Genomic DNA, 18,095 nt, shown 5'->3' with positions numbered 1-18,095 from the left:
TGGTGGTTTTCAGCTTCAGCATTATGCTGACAACAGGAGTGTTTACAATGCTTTCTGTTTGCTGTTGCTCAATAGGAGCAGACAGCACTGGGTGCATCTGTTTTTATTTGAAAGTCGCACCCTTTGACCTCTGTGCACTCTGCAGTGACCTATTGGGGCTGGATGAGTGGCAGGGGTGATGAAACCACACACAAAACCTACACGGCAACCCAAACATACAATACTCAAATACCCTTCGAACTGCGCCGCGATGGACGCACACAGACTACACATTCAGTCTTCAAACAACTGTTTGCATCTGGAGTGGTGTATTGCTGGCACCTGGTGGAAGATTTCAGTATGTGAGCGCTGGCAGTTTTTCTGGCCTGCTCACCCGTTCCCTTTGTGTTTCTGGAGAGGTTTTCTACTGTAGAAAAAAAAATCCCTAACAAATGTTCAAACGCTGTAACATAAAAGATGCTATAAAAAAATGCTTGTTGAAATTCAGTGTATTTTTGTTGTTAAATAAGCACAGTGCTGTGTTCACAAAAAATAGTCCTAATTGCAACCTGTACTGTAGCGGGACAGCCCCACCCCGGGTATGTGCTGCCGCATGTGTTGTGTTGCCAGTTTGCTCACAAATTGGCCTATTTTCAGCTGCACTGGCTGCGCATTAGACTAAACAAGCAACAGGGACAGAGCGCTAACTCAGCAACATCTCTTCTCAATAGAAATGCAAATACAAACAGATGCAGAGCAAAAAAAGCTTTGATTATTGAAAACTTTCCACACCCAGGGTCCCTGAGCAGAGTGAGAGAGAGAGAAAGGGAAGAAGAGAAAGAAGGCAACAGAGGGGAAAATACAGCATGTATATTCTCCCTTGGGTCACAGTTCATCTGACTATTATCTGCTTTGAAAAATCCCATTTTCCCATTTTTAACTGGCCTGTTTTAGCTGGCAGGCCAATCATCCAATCATACAAAGTGATCAAAGGTTTGGCAACTGCGTTCACTGTCCTATTACAGACAGTTTAATGTGTGAAGCATCTGTAAGCATAACAAGCTAATGGTGTTGCTATGCCCTGAACACATCAGAATATCAGCTTTGGCTCTATTGCTATTGACATTGTAAAATAGCAATGGCACAACACATCCTATATATCCATCAAGGGTGGGTACAGCAGCACCACATCATAAAGCTACCTAGCTGCCATTATCACAGTAGCTAAATGCACAACACTGTTACAGACTGCTTGAAATAGGACAACTGGTTCAATCAGCAAAATCTGAAGACGGTGGACCCAGCTGAAGACAGATTTGCTGAATTTGATGTAAAGGACATTTGCAGCCTATGGATAAAATGTTGCTTATGTCCAGGGCAAAAGCGACTACTCTGTGTACTCCTAAGGCACGTGTTGAGATGACTGTGGCAGAAATTTGTCCAGGGTGAAACCCACAGTGCTGTAGGTTTGGCTTGGCCTATTACACATGCTGCTTAGTCATCTTTCTTGTCCGAGTTGCTATCTTCCTCGTTCTCCCCAGGGGAATAGGTGTAGCAGTTAGAGAAGGAGTCTGCCTCCTCCCCCTGGAGGCCCTGGTAGCGCTGGAGCTCGACATATGTGGTGAAGAGTTTAGCATACTCGGGGTGTGTAAGAGCAAAGGAGCGGAACTCATCTACAGTAGAGACAGCAGGAGACAAGAGATTAGATGGTTAGAGCTTATACAGTAAATAATTGTGCACTGCTATTACCCTGTATACTGTATACTGGTACATTATCCAATGCCAATGCGATGTATATTTAACTACTTAAAAAATCTTTAAAATATAAACAACATAAATAACAAAAAAAATCAAAAATGTTAACTTTACAGAAGAAGAAAAAAAACATTGACAATGGTCAATGTAAAAAGAATGTATTCTAGATCATTCTGGGGCATTGCTATTGGTCTATTCACCGTAAACGTTTGAGACAATGTCAAGAACAAGAACAAATTCACATTTAAAAAAAAAAAAAAACAGCTGGGTGAATAGACCCATCAACAGGCAGTCTGAACCCAACACATATCATAAAAGTGTCAGTTGCCATTATTTTCTGAGCTGATGCTTATACGTACCATATGTGATATGTCCCGATCCATCAGCATCAATCTCATTGAAGAGTTTGGAAACTTCGAGGTCACATACGCCTAAAGCAGAGCGCAGCAGGCCAGCAAACTCCTCCGGTGTGATGTTGTTATCCTCATCTATATCAAAAAGCTGAAGCGAGAGATGACAGGCTATATAACTGCTAAGTCACGTCTCCTTATGCAGCCGATTTACATTAAATAAATAACATCAACAGGAATTGCAGAAACAGTACAGGAAATGAAACAATTAATACAACTTAGGTTTAGGACAACTTAGGATCTTGCTGCCCTCACACTGAATCTTCAAGTATATGTCCAAAATGCCACAAAGCTACAATGGTAGTTGTGGTTGGTGTGGCGCAACAGATAACACCACTACACTGCCACTGAGTTACCACACCGTGTGGGAGACTGGGGTTCGATTCCCGGTCTGGGTGACTATGCTGCGCTACATCAATAAGAGTCCTTGGGCAAGACTCCTAACACTACACTGACCCACCTCTGTAATAAGAGTAGCCTGGAAGTCGCTCTGGATAAGAGCATCAGCTAAATACCATAAATGTAAAATGTAAATGGTACACCCTCTACTACAAACAAAAGTGCTTCTTTTTTGGCATCGCTCAAATAATAATTTGTAGCACCTTTATTTTTCAGTGCGTTGCTGCAGTAAAAGCCTCTACATTTGTAAGAAGGCTTTACACCGAATGCTGACGAACTTTATAGCCCCTCCAATACTGGCATTTGACTTGTTTGGCTGCTGAGCTTCTACGTCTACTAACAATGCTCATCTATAGAGATTATACATACAAGTGGAGGTTGCAAAATTAGAAGGTAGTTCTACAAACTTTTGGACCAATGTTGTACTAAAAGTAAATACACTATTGGTCCACCATGCACCACAAAAGATATGAAATACTGTCCACAATGCCTATGGAATACACACAAACGGTTCTTGTCATTAGTGGGTATGCACCTTAAATGCAGTCTGGATGACCTCCTCTGTGTTCGCTGGTCGACACAGCACTGTCACACCAATGACATACTCTCTGAAATCAATGGTGCCGTCGCCATCCTACAGTTACACACAGGGAACAAATCTTCAGTGGGGTATTTCACTAAGGAAGGTTCCTCAGATAAATGAAGCCAAACGTCAAGTAGACACCAATCTACCTGAAGAAGAGGTAAGGCAACCTACACTACTATTAGACAGATCTTACCTTTGGTTTAGCTTGTCCAGCTAACTATAAACTATTTTTTGCATAACAAACTTACATTATTCCAACAAAATAAGCAGCTTATGATTGATGAATTGTTGAATTGCCACCATCAGAACACATGAATAGATGGGCGATGGTTATGCACACATAGAACACTGGGTGTTGGAGCACACACACCCTGTCAAATAGCGCAAAGAGCTCTTGAAGGACTGGGCTGATAGGTAGCTTGAGGAAACTTGCAAACTCTTCTATTCTGATTCGGCCTCCTTTGCATGAGCACGCAATGGCAGCAAAATGTTCCAGCTCCTTCTTCACATTGTCCCATTTCAGACTGTGAGAGACAGGAAGAAAAAAAATCTTTAGACTTATTGTAATGCAATAGCACAGTTTAAACATTGAACAGTAGAACATTTTTAGGATGTAGTAGAACAGAAAGTTTGCGATATGAAAGTGCTTCTGAAAAATCTGCAGTAGTCAATATGGATGAGAAATCTCAATCATATCTAATTACATCCATAGCAAGAAGAGCTGAAGCTGTTTTAGGGAAAAAAAACAAAACAAAAAACATACCTAGTATTAGCTTGGTGAGTGCATACTGATTTCTTGGTGAGTTTTTGTCTTTATAGAGCTTAGGTTTACATACTCATACTCGCATGTAACTAGTATACCAAAAAAAAGTAACATTTCTTCTTTTGAGAATGAAATGCATATGCTTGTAGTGTTTCAATGCAGTGTGCATTCTTACTCTAGCTTCCTGCTGATCTTAGTGAACTCCACTAGCCCCGCCTCCATGGGTAGGGTCAGCTCCCCTGCGGAGATCATCAGACGGCAGTCCTCAAAAGTGTGGTCTGTTACTGGGATACGCAGAGACCTGGCAACACACACACAGCATATACTCATCAATACAGTCATGCACACCTGTATCCAGTGTAGCACTGTATTTAGTGTTAAAGGTTAAGAATAAACTCATTCAGTCTTCCGTACTCGGCCATCACACTCCGTACAGACTGAGCAAACTTGTTGGCATTCTTCTTCTCTTCTTCTGTTGGAACGTGTGGAGGAAGAAACTGAAACAAACACAGAGACAAAAGCACGTCTGTCAGAGGGTCTCACATTTGCTGTAAAGTAGAGAATGGTAAATATTTGAACACATGTTCACAATGTAAGCACCACAATGCTTTTTTCTTACTGTCTTTGAAACAGTTAAAAAGGATGAGTAGATTGAATAAAAATATTTATATTTTAAAATATTTATACTGCAGTCATTTCAAATAATTGGTGCCAATGGCACTCCAAGTGTTGCGAATTCCATACAACAGAGGGAACCTTAGACAGCCACACTCATCTAAACCTTAATTAAACATGTTGGTCAGTTGGTCAGTGTTGTGGAAGTATGACGATACCCACAATATGCTCAGAAAATCTTGTTAAAGCAACATAATATATGGTGATATCATATCTATGTCTTATTATTTACCACCTATGGAGCCCTTTGTAGCATCTTTCCTTTTAACAGTGTACCAGTAAACTTAAAACAACCAAGTGTATGTCTACATCACTCTCACTCAGTCAGCCAGTCTGTTGGAGGTCCCATCCATGCAGTGACAAAGAAAACTATGGGATATGGACCACTCACAGTCTGGGAAAGGTCTCAGAACAAGCAATGCAGTTAAGAGTTCTGTTTAGCGACTGCCGCACACTGCAATTAATCCACTGCATTGAAGTTATAAGCTACTTTTACTGTTTGCCAGAGTTCCAGAAGGCAGCATAAGTCTATGAAATTGTTTTAACCTTTTCCTGCCTTACAGTACATAGCATAGACTATATACACATTTCATTATAACCAGAAGAATCAGTTCTTTAAAATGATATAAAACTCAGTATGGTTATTTAAGTGTAATATAACCAAAATTATACAAATATCCTCCAAAATCAACCTAAAAATCCTCTCAATTTTTATTTCATTCATAAGTACTTAAAATTGAAGCATATTGTTGTGCAATATAGAGACAAATATATGAAGTATATGAGATGTTTTCCATTTTGTTTGCAATTTTGCAACTTTGTCTTTATGTTCAAACGTTTGTAGAATAGAATAGGACTCTTTGGAAAAGATAAACATGAACCTATTGGCACCATGCCTAATGCCAGGCATGGGCTAGAGTGGTATAAAGCTCCCCCAGAATTGAGCTGTGGAGCAGTGGAACTGTGTTCTCTGGAGTGATGGTTGGTGCTCCAGTCCAATACTTTTGGCATGGGTTCGGGAGTTGATGATGAGATGAGATCCTGACTTCACTAAAGCTCTTGTTGTTGAATGAATCAAATCCTCACAGCAATGCTCCAAAATCTAGCGGACAGCCTTTTCTGGCCAGTCAAGAAAGGCAGGATAAACTCTTTTATAATAAAAAAATGAGCATATGTCCCAGTACCTTTGTCCATTTCGTGTATCTTTTTAACATTGCTTTCACTTTACTTTTTTTTATTGATGACGTATCATTTATTAGTAGAGGTGAAATCCTAGAGAAGGTCATAAGGTCTTTTTTCATGTGGCATACACTCTAAAACATAAAGGTGCTACAAAGGGCAATGCCATAGAAGAAACACATTTGGTATCACTCATCACAAACCATTAATGATGACCTCTTTGATGTAGCTTGTGCATAAAGCTACTGAAGAGCTTTGAAAAAGCAGTTCAGTTCAAAGCAGAAGCTAGAAAAGGGAAGTAGACACCGGAGGTGGCTAACCTCAATTTCCACCGTCGTGTAAAGCTGACACATGGTGAGAAGAAGCAGTTTCGCCCTGCAACAGGAAACACCGGCATTACTCCTCCTTCTCAGAAACCCATACATTTTACATTCATTATAAATTCTAGGATTTATTTATATTTATGTGAAAGACAATTACAAAGTATTACATTAGGAGGACTGACAGTAAGGCAGGAACTGGGGGAATATTAGGCAGGGAACCACCAGAATTAGTTGTGTAAAAAGATTTTATTCCAAGTAATTTTGGAGCATTTCTATTGGTCCATTTATAATAAATAACATATACAGAAAAACCTAAAAATTATGTCAAATAGTGAAAATGGCAAAAATGGGAGTGAGTAGCAGTTTAAAGCACATGATTAACATAATTAACACTTTAGGTGACAGTGCTAAACCCACTGAAAGAGTGAATGGAAGGCAGAAGTAGTCCTGACAGGGTTCAGCTAAACATCTTTAGTGATGGAGAGTGTCTTCTACTTATGCAGAACGCAAACAACATTTGTTTAAGGATCTGAAACACTTACGCTTTGAGGCCTTGCCAGGTCCATGTTACCGTATCCTGAAATACAGAAAATGGAGATAAATTATCAGTGTAAAAGTAGGAATTAGAGAGGCTGCTTGACAGATAAACTGTTGACTACTCACACTGAAGTTCAGCAGAGTGGGTAAACAATTTACACAATTATACACAATTATTTGTAGCTTTTAAATTCCATAGACTCTCTTTTAACACATATACAAAAAGAAAGAACATACAAAAAGTGGGAATAATTGAACTGCATGAAAAGTAGCTCCATTCCTTATGTAGTAATGTAGATTCCATTTGGGTGTATCAGTGACAACTGATCAATGAAATCTAATCCTTGAGTTATTATCAGTAGGCCACCTGTTTCACAATGCTTTTTTTTTTATTTAGAGGCTTAGTCAGCATAAGTCAGATACAGAAACTTAAGACCTTAAACTACAGAGCTTAAAACAATAATTTAATGGTGTGAAATGAAGGTAGTTTAATTAAAGAAGCTTTCTTTAGGATTTGTGCTTTTTGACTGCAGTAAAGGCACAATTTGAATTAAATACAGTACCCCACTATTTACATTATGTCTAGTTATATTTCACTGAATGTCCGAATTTTGGTCACATGGCAGCATAATTCATTCAAACTTTACAAAAGATTTATGAGTTACACAGCAATCAAATAATTAGTAAAATGTGGTAAAATGTTTTTTATTCAATATTTTTCTTGCTGAGAGCAGTTTATTATTATTTTCTTAAAATTTTATCAGATTTTTTCACCAATTTTCTCCCTAATTTGGGCCATCAACTACCCAACCTGTACGTACTGGTCCCAACACTACAACATCACATCAATGCATAACGATAGATCACAAATCACTTGTTTTACTCTAATGCTTCAAGGAGCATGTATGTAAAAAAAATGGTAGATATATAAACATATTTTTTCATCTAGCTCTTAATAAAAGGAATGGTTGTTTAATATTTACATACAGTTGATCATATATTTCCAGAGAAAAATATATAACTGGAATCGAACCTTTACATTAAGTAAAGTTCCAAACTTTTAAAAGGTTCTTTACATAAAGAGTTGGGCAATTAATCAAAAATCAATCAAAACCAACATTTAGAACCTTTTTATGGTTCTCTCTGTTGTATGGGATTCACAACACTTGTAGATGTAATGGTGCCCATGCCAATTATTTAACCTTTTTTTTATTCTCTTAAAAAGTTTCTTTAAATTCTGTTAATGCTTTTCCATGTACTGTATTCATGTACTGTCTCTCTTAAAGACATACCATTGCATGTGTAATCAAGTCACTCTGCCCTGTCCAATCTGCAACATGGAAGCAACATGGAGGGCAACGCAAACACAGAGCCACACTAAGCAAACTCGAAGTGGTCTTATAAAATAAAAAAGAATTCAAGAGGTTGAACATGCCTGGAGCCCCACTTCCCTAATGTAACGTCCAATAAATTCAATCTTGCGCAACTCTCCCCCACCCCGTCACCTCCCTTTTAACCTTATCTTTTACCATTCCTGGCAGCACTAATCAGAGGGGGACAGGATTTCTACCACAAAGCAAAAGCCACCCAGACTCCATCTCAAACCTCCTCTGAGTTCTCCCCCCCCTCTTATAGTCTTTATGTTCGGATCTATTAAACAGCTTACATAATCATTTATTAGGTGGGTTGATGTCACCCTGCATTACCAACCAGTCCCAAAAAAACACCACTGGACGGTTTGCAGGAAACCAAAAGTGGTTCTCCTGTGGCATCACACCAAAGACACCTGTATCTTTTAAAGAAAAGCATTAAGAGTGCAGTCAGACACTCACCAGCTTATTGGGGTACCTCAAAAGCACAGGCTGTACAGGAACTCCAGGCACAAAGGCACCTGCAGAGACAAATAGAAGGGTTACTTTTATTTTTTAGCTCTCGCTTTTTCACGACAGCCTTTGATTCGTGTTTTAAACACACTCAGGCCCAGTGAACTTATTGTGCAAACACAATAGGGTCAAAGCACACAAAAGTTAACCCCCTCTTCACCTCAGCTCTGTGGCTGGATATCAGTTAACATTTACTGTGGCTCTGAATGTCAGTCAGTGGACTTCATTAATCAGACGGTGGCCTAGATTACGGCATCCTATTTATCCTACTAGCACAGCCTCATTCAGTCAGTCAATACTTACTGATTACTGAGCAAGTGATGGCTCAAACTATGGCGCAAACCATATCTGTGTGGCTAATATGGCCTGAGACTAAATGAATTCAATATATATGGATGACAACGGCACAGCATCCTGAACTGAAGGTCTGCAAAACTGAAATCATCCAAAATGTAATTATTAAACTCTCAAACCACTGTTTGAGATTACAGAGGAACAAAGGAAGGAAGTTGCTGGGTGCGAAAGTCATATCTACAGATATAAAATCTCCCTTTAACTCATGGGTTCCTGTTTTTGCTACTCTTGGCAAACAGAATCCCGGCTGCTTCTGTAAGCAAATACAAACGGGCTAAGGCATGAAAGTCCTATTCATGCTCCCTGGCCTTATCCCTATTTATTTGTACATTTGCATGACAAGCAAATTAGTTCCCTGGTTATTACGGTCATGTTATTTAGAACATAACAATGTCATTTTCATATTTTATCCACATGAAAATAAGTGTCATATTTCACATACATAGCAGGGTTGCACAGTTATAAATGGTCTAGATTGGATTCTGCCCATTTTTCTTTCAAACTGTTATTGAAACTATTATTACTTTGTCAGTCATTATTTTGCTTTTGGGGTACAGTTGCCTCTTTCAATATAGCAATTTAATTGTTTTCACATTGTTTACATAAGTATTTAAAATGTTCAAACTAATATTAAAAAGTGTAAAAAGCAGTACTGGTTATTTCTGGCAGCCTGTCATCCAGAGTGGTGCCTGTGTGTTTATTCCTTCAAGTGATGTGCATTGCTCTAGAGCTGCTGTGGTATGCCATCGAAACTTAGCACGGTGTACAAACCAACTTTCTGTTTTGTGGTCAGCTGAAGTACTTCTAAAATTGTGGCACCTTGGGTCTTTAGTAACGTTTAGAAAGCGCTTTCGGACTCCACTGCAGCTCCTAGGATTACAGTGGATTTCTGTAGCTGACCTCATGCATGCAGAAATCTATGTGGTGGTATTTCTGGTAAGCATTCATTAGTTTAATTGAAGTGCTTTATAAATTAAAAAGGTAAATTCTTACAAAATACATTTTTAAGTTTCTGATTCTGCTGAATTCTTTGACACCAATGCCATTGATTGCGTCAGACAAAGTATGGCCTTGTTTTAAAAAGACCCTTTCTAAAAAGAAACAGCTCAGTGGGCTCAGCATCAATTCCATTACAAATAATCAATAAGTAATATGAATATAAAAAAATAGACTAACAAATACACAAACAAGGTAAGGGTGTGTTTTTACCTTGTTTGAAAGTAATGAGACAAGACCTGTTTGTGCACGTTCCTTCAGGAAAAATCAACACCTGAAAACAAACCAACAAACAAATAATAATGAAATAAACAAATGAACGCATAAATAAATAATAACAGATACTGCTTTCTTTTAGCTCTGCTTATATCTGATCATTTGCAAAGTAATTAGCTTAATAAGATATAGCATATAGTACGCTGTAGATTGGGAAGTAATCACTTATTGTCACAGATCAAACTTGATGTCAACAAATATGTCAAAAAAATCTGTGCATTTATTTAACATTTGCGGAAAGTAAACATGGGTTGGCTCATCTTGGAAGTCTCCCCTGCTTGGATGTGGGGAAGTAAATACGGTTCAGGCCTTCTTTCATATCTCACACAGGAAGGAAAAGCTTTTTGAAAGATAGTACACTCAAATCGGAAACCCCCTTTTTAAGACAGACTCGATTACATCACTTCTTATTCGATCAAGCAGTGTGACTGTGACTGTGTGACACTATATAAATGAGTATGAGTCCGGAATTGATGCGGAAACTGTCTATTGTGGAGTAATGTATGTTTTCAGATACTGTGTGCTGTGAAACGGAATTGTGTGAAAATAGTAAAATACTTTACTACTTTTTTTTAACACAGTATAGAAAAAAATTGAGAATACTGAAAGCTGAGGACACTGTGGGAAATGTTGAATGATTCTGATGCTGATACATTCCTAAAATGTTAATACTGGAATGTATATATCATATTAGAAAGAGGTAACACATATTTGTGTTGTTACAAATGCAGTAAAATGAATGATAATGCTAATATTTTAACACAGAGGTCCAGCATCACCTACACATATAGCTTTTATGTAGTACAAATAAAATTTGGCTTGCTATATAGTTTAAATCTAAACCTGTAAATCTGCAAAATAGCAATATTATTAAGCAGATTTCTGTGCCAGTGCTGGTCCTGCATCTCTATTGAAATCATGTGTAGAATTTTAAAGGTTTTAAAGCTCCTCTGGGGGTCTGCTATTTTAAATTTGAACTCAAGCTTAGTTCAAAGTTGAAACTGTAACATACAGTTCATTTATTGTTTCTTACAAAATCAAGTGACACTCAGCACCAAGAGCATTCAGGATGTTGTATCACAACCTCACCTTATCCCCAACTCATTTCAAAAGTATTGGATGGAGCACCTTCCACCATTCCAGAGAACACAGTTCCACTGCTCCACAGCTCAATGCTGGGGCTTTATACCCCTCTAGCCAATGTTTATGTGAGTCCTATTCTACTGGCAGTTCTTCTACTGGCTGTGCGTGTGTGTGTGCATCTGCACATCTGTATCAGCAATGGGTGCGAATGAAAAAACTTGAATGTATTTAATAGAAGGGGGGTCCACAAACATTTTGGTCAAACAGTGTAGCATTTCACTCCTAGGAACCATCCTAAATAGCTTGATTCCAATTAAAAGTTTGGAAAACAGTGATTTAATCTGACCTGTGGCCAGCGGCCTCCAGACTTGGCTCGGTTGCTGATCTCCAGGATAGTATTTTTGCGCGAGTCTGGATCTTTGCGTGACACAAGCACTGGCTGCAAGCACCGCAGAAACCCTGAAGTACACAACACAGCATCAAACACATTGTGTAAAGCTTTTGTTGTAAGTATTAATGTCATTTACTGTACAGTTACTGTGAAGGCTTTTTAATTCATTATGGTTTCACATTATATATGTGGTTGATCAGGAATTTAGACAGAGGCAAGCATCTACATGTCTAGGGAATATTGGCTAGGTTTGGATTTCTATGATTAACCCTAAATTAATCAATTCTCCATCCCACATAGAAAACAGCAAAAGCCAGAAGAAACAGCTGTACTTACGGCCGAATATGGGGGTGGCCAAAGTCTCAGAGCGGGACACGGTGGAGGGCAGGCCGGCTACGACGCAAACGATGGCATCAAAGAAAGTGGAGTGAGGAGCCACGGCCAGGATTGGAGCCTCAGCACTACTCGCTTGCTTTCCCTTAACCACCACACGAAAACCCATCCCAAAGAAGTACATCCGGCCCAAAAACACCATCGCCGTACGACACAAGAACCTGCACACACAGACATAGTTGTAAATGACCACAAATTCAAACACAAAGTCAATAAAAAAAAAAGAGGACACCCCATGAAAATCTTTGGACATTTGATTGTCATCTGATCAATATTGAGAGATTGAAGCAAACACATATAACTGAAGAAATTCCTTTGAAAAGAATTAGTAAATGTAATTCATAGAAATACAATTTTCTCATAAGGAAAAAGTTAGGACACCCTCCATATATTACGACTGAAAATATCTAAAATTAGAATCAGCTGCTTCATATCTGATGCAGATGATTAAGAGAGGATTTGGGAGGAGTCGTCTTAATTAAACCTCACACATTTAGTTGGGTTGGCTCTTAACTGCTGAAGTGAGGGGGAACACCGTGGTGAGATCCAACGAGCTCTCTGAGACCTCCCGAAAGAAGGTTGATTTAACTGTCAAACTGGTGGCAACTACCAACATGGCCAGGTCAGGCCGTCCTAGCAAGTTTTTAGTCCAAGTGCAGACTCCAACAATCCTAAAATGTCATCATAGGACCTACAGATAGCCTGTGCCATAGTTGATCCACCATCAAAAACCCTGTCCCTGTCCCAGCACACCTTAGCCTATTCATGGGTGCTTAATAATGAGTTTCACTAATACTGTTCACTGCTAAAAGTTCCCCTGGGGCCAAAGTAACAGGACACCTCAACCTCAGTATACTTCATCCCAACATGTTTCTCTGGATGCTTACTGAAGTATTCAGTGATCCTGCATGCATGTATAAAACTAGTCAATATGCACAGATACCGAATTGACATACAGTGCACTATAGGAGTGTTGAAACCAAAGTATCACAAATCACACAATGTCATACAGAGCCCATTCAAAGCCCAACACTCCACTAAACGTCTTTACTATTCCGCTTCCTTATTTTGTTGGTTTTTCTGCTGATTTGGTGGTTTCAGGTTTTTTCTTTCTTTGATCTGTTTGAAGTTGTGTGTTAACAGTAGCTTGATTTGTAAGAAGTGTTTTAGGCCCAATGCATCCTTTAATTAGTCAGTATCTAAAAAAAAAGATGAGCTCATCATGTCAGAGTGTGTTAGTCTGACGCCCATAATGCTGTAAACATGCAATCTGAAAAGGCTAGTATGAGAAATAAGCGGTCCATTCGTTTTGGTGGTTAGTTAGATAATTCATATCTCATTTGTTTCACAACGCTGTTCCGAGAAAAAGTGTGTAAGCAATATTTAAAAAGCATCTCATAGGTTTCTTCACATCCCCATCAAGACAGGGCAGTTTTTGATATTGCTACAACTGAGCAGCTCAAACAACATAGTCATGATTTACAGAATCATTGTCTTAGAAGCTGATGAGATCTTACAGACGGTTGTGCTCGGGCTAGAGGTTGTGCTCATAGGTGTGTTTGTTTTTGGTGGATAATGCATTAGGAGCTTGTGTGTGTACCTCCTCCATCCTGTCATGGGCTTCACGTCTCCTTTCAGAGGACGCTTGAATGTTATCAAAGCAGCAACGGGCCATGTTACCATCAAAACCAGAATCATGAAGATGGAGCGTAGTGGCACAAGTACGATTCCCAGAAGAAAACACTGTATAGATTTGAGAAGATTAGAGATTAGAAAATGAAAAACATGATACTTGTTCATAATTAGTAAACATTCTAATAGCACATATACACTCCAACATGCTGGATTAAACTTCATTTGGCTCAAGCCAGAAAGTCTTCACACCCCTTTTATCTTCTCCACGTTTTCTTGTGTTACAGACTTATTCTACAATAGACTGAGTTATCTTTTAGTCACAACATTCTACACAAAATAGCCCACAATGACAAAGTGAAAGCAGGTTTTTAACCATTTGTGCTAATTTATTAAAAATCTAAAGTGAGCTGAGGTGCCTTTTGTTTCCACTGATATTGCTTGAGATGTTTCTACAACTCAACTGGAGTCCACTTGTGGTAAATTCAATTGATTGGACATGATCGCCAACACCTACCTATATAAGGTCCCACAGTTGACAGTGCATGTCAGAGCAAACTCCAAGCCATGGGGTCAAAGGATTTATCTGCAGGATTGTGTCAAAACTTAGATCTGAAGAAAGTTACAAAAAAAAAATGCTGCAGCTGCAGCCCAGTGGCCACCATCAATTGTAAATGGAAGAAGTTTGGAACCACCAAGACCTGGGTACCCGGTCAAACTGAGAAATCAATGAAGATGGGCCTTGGCCAGGGAGGTGAGCAGGAAGTCGAGGTTCACTCTGACAGAGCTTCAGTGCATCCTTGTGGAGATGGAATTAGAATTAGAATCTTTCAAAAGATCAACCATCCAGGCAGCACTCCACAAATCCTGCCTTATTGGCCAGGCGAAAGCCACAGCCTTAATAAAGGTATATGCCACCTAGAGGACTCTCAAACCATGAGAAACAGACTCTCTGGTCTGAAGAAACCAAAATAAAAAAGACCAGGCATCGCTCATCACCTGACTAATGCCATTTCCTACAGTGAAGCATGGAGGTGGTAGCATAATTTTATGGGGGTGTTTTTCAGCAGTGGGCCCGGGGCGACTTTTCCTGATAGAGGGACCTTGGACTGGGGTGAGGGTTTACCTTTTAACATTACAATGACCCCAAGTACACAGCCAAGAGAACAAAGAAGTGGCTTCGGAGAAAGTCTGTGAATGTCCTTGAGTGGCCCAGCCACAGCCCAGACCTGAATACCTGTGAAAAGAGCTGTAAATGGCTGTGTCTCAACACTCCTCATCCAACCTGATGACACATGCAAGGATATGCCAAGAAGAATGGGCAGAAATGTTCAGAAACAAGTGTGCCAAGCCCATAGCTTCTTTCCCAAGATGCCTTGAAGCTGTAATTGCTGCCAAAGGTGCATCAGCCAAGTATTAGACTAAGGGTGTGTCCAAATATGTAAACCCTCTAATCTATTTTTCGTTAGGTCCATTATTTGTCTATTTTCGAAATACCTGCTTTTACTTTGTAAATATCGGTGGTTGTGTGTGGCTGTTTGAGACAAAAACTTAAAACTCATGAACTCAATCTATTGTAGAATAAATCTGTAGAAGGTGAAAGGGGTGTGCAGACTTTCTGGTTTGACTGTAACTTATAATTATAGTATAAACTATATACCTACTAGTCTAACAGGATGTCTAGCAAGGCTACGACGATGACTAACTTGCTGATATCCTGGCATGTTTGGTATATTGTCCTAACTATCCTCTAATTGACCCATTGGCTGGGTTGTTACTATGCCTATGTCAGTAACCCAGACACTGGGCAACACAATAACTGCCAAAAAACTACCATGCACTGTGAAAAATACTATGCAAAATGACCTGGGCTCCTCATTTGCAAAGTAAAAAAACACAGCCGTTTTCAGAGTGTGTAGACATAACACATTCTTAGCATTTATCATGAGTTGAGATCTGTGGTTGAAAGTCAGAAAGAGCACAACTGGCCCTGTGGTTGGTTAAGATGGCCCTCCCTCTCCCCATATCATTGATGGAGCCGCTAGTCAGTGTGGGCCTCTGTTAGCTGGCATAAACAATTGACAGTTAGTGTCTTCCTCCAAGTGTGTACAGCTGTCCAGTGTGGTTGCATTAGCTGCAGATTTAAAATGTGGTGTGTTGGAGGAAGCAGGTTCTAGCCTTCACCCTCCTAGTGTTGGTAGCACTGTGTGAAAAGGGAGACCTAGCTAGTGACAATTACTAAATTGCATAAAATAACATTATCACCACCACCAACCATACTTCAGGGTCACATGTAGAGACTAGTCTATACCTACACTCGAAACGCCCAGTTCAACCAGTTGGGTCATTTGCTGGGTTAAAGGCTAAAGATGTTAGTTAGAATAAGATGTCAGACATGCTAATGTTGTTCTGCCACCCGTGTCAGACTAGCTGCCCACCCACCTGCCACTGCCACCTGCCTAATGACTATGTTCACATGTACATGCCACTACTATTATTATTACCACCATTAACCATCATTATTCCCATGTCTCTTACGCTATACTACATTATTATGATTATTATATGATGATATTATTTTATTTTGCAGACCTGAGCAGTAGAACAGTCTTATACAGTGATTTATGAATAGTTCTGATCAGAGGAGGATGGGTCCCCCTTGTGAGTCTGGGGGAGTTTTCCCCCCACTGTCGCCTTTAGCTTGCTCACTGGGGGTCTTGGGTCACTAGGGGTCTTGTGACCATGCCGGTTGTAAAAAGCGCTATACTAACAAATAGTTTTTGATTTGATAACTTACTATTTGATTATTCATGGACTTTTATGACAGTACATAAAGTGTAATGTGAGGTTGCAGGCTGTAGGGTAGTAGTGTGTGAGTAGTTTGAGAATGATGGCCCACGTTTAGACGATTATATAGAAGTGCTGCAATTACTAAACGTAAAAAAATAATATCGGTGGATACTCAAGATATCAGTATTGGTATTGAAAAAGAAAACGATGGTATCGGTCAGCTCTAGGTAGCTACACCCCTATAAACTGGGTAGGGCTGCACGTATATGGACGCATTTCAGTGTAATAACAGCAGTGCAGTGCAGAGAGTGAAGGTAAAGCCCTATAGTCAAATACGTGTTTACACGCCTTATCTGAAGCTGGACACTCTTTAGGGGAGTACACTCACGGCCAGATGCTTTATCGGATTAGATTACCTGCGACCGGTCAGCGGACACATTATGGAAAGCTCAGCAGCGCATTCTCCACACGACTTGAGCAGACTGGTGTTGTGCATGGAGGTGCAGGTAAGAGTAGGTAACCTAGTATCTTGCTAGGTAAGCAAATACACTCAGTACTCACCTTGATCTTCTCCCTTCTGGTTAGCTTGGCGTCCTGCACGAAGGGGTTGAGAACCGCGGGGAGAAGCAGAGACTGCTGCCTGGGCAGAGCGAACACTCTTTGTGGAGACATGACCGCGCACCCCGGTATCGAGCCGCTCCGAGCCGCTCCGAGCCGCTACGGACGAGGGACTTCCTCGATGTGCATCTTGGCCCGTTGCGCAATATGGGCCAGGCTCTACCTTCCGTCTCCCCTCCTGATATGCATCTGCTCTGTGTCAGGCACAGTTCTCCACCGCCCCACCTCTCCTAAAGCCAGCTAATCCTCTTCTGAGCTGCAGTAACACGGCGAGGCGGCGGGTGTCCTCGTTATCGCTGCTGAAGGCTACACCTGGAGATGTAGCCTACGCACATTTACAGGCCGTGGTTTTAACCCATAAACTGCTGTTTTAAATAAATGAGGAGCTTATTGTTGCCATTTGTTCACCGGCATTGAAATATGACGGTGGTGGTATTTTTCTTACGCTGTAACTTACTGAGACGATATTTTCCTAGGGCATATTCTGTAATTATGAGCACCCACCACCAGATGTCGCTGTTTATTCAAATGTTCATTCTGCTTAGCGACATGCTGTGCAGTCAGTTGCCTTGTGCAAACTTCCTGTGTGTTCATGCTGGAGAACATGTGACAATCCTACCCTACGAGAGATACACTGCTTAGACCCCTCTGCCCATCATCCTGCTTAGAGGTCCTCTCTCACACCCACCGCCATCCACCCCTGAGCAACATCCTCTTTAGGGCCTTGCCTTGGGTGCTGCTAACACGTGATAGCTAGCCTCCAGGCTAGAGATGCTCAATCCTGGCCCTGGTGATAAACCACCTTAAAGTTTTGCCCCAACCTTCATCCAATGCTTCTAATCTAGGTAATGAATGCCATGAGGGGCACCTGAACATGTGCAGGTGTAAATAGATCTGTTGGATCTGGAATCATCCAGGACCAGGACTGGACTTTATCAAACCACAGTTAAATTCAGAGGTCTGGGCAGATATTTTAAAGTTAATTAAAATAACTACGTATTAACATCTTTAGAAAGCAGAATTAATGTTATTATGAAATTACCTGTGAATGGGCATGAGTGAATGAGTATGTG

The 18,095-nt window shown here is 40.2% G+C and overlaps 1 protein-coding gene across 1 annotated transcript; it reads right to left on the bottom strand.

Annotated features, from left to right (window-relative positions):
- Window positions 1-470: 470 nt before the first annotated feature.
- Window positions 471-17,332, bottom strand: lpcat2 (lysophosphatidylcholine acyltransferase 2). Its single transcript, XM_072671615.1, has 14 exons — window positions 16,966-17,332; window positions 13,583-13,725; window positions 11,926-12,143; window positions 11,545-11,657; window positions 10,053-10,113; window positions 8,439-8,497; window positions 6,612-6,646; window positions 6,067-6,121; window positions 4,307-4,389; window positions 4,068-4,193; window positions 3,500-3,653; window positions 3,079-3,177; window positions 2,094-2,235; window positions 471-1,652 (listed from the first exon to the last, which is right to left on the bottom strand). The coding sequence occupies exons 1-14, from the start codon at window positions 17,074-17,076 to the stop codon at window positions 1,474-1,476; spliced, it is 1,578 nt and encodes a 525-aa protein (XP_072527716.1). The 5' UTR covers window positions 17,077-17,332; the 3' UTR covers window positions 471-1,473.
- Between the last annotated feature and the right edge of the window lie 763 nt (window positions 17,333-18,095).

The sequence above is a fragment of the Salminus brasiliensis genome, chromosome 25 (assembly GCF_030463535.1).
Source record: "Salminus brasiliensis chromosome 25, fSalBra1.hap2, whole genome shotgun sequence".
In the NCBI taxonomy this organism is placed as follows: Eukaryota; Metazoa; Chordata; class Actinopteri; order Characiformes; family Bryconidae; genus Salminus; species Salminus brasiliensis.
The sequence above is the reverse complement of the archived record's forward strand: the minus strand, read 5'-3'. Positions and strand labels throughout refer to the sequence as shown.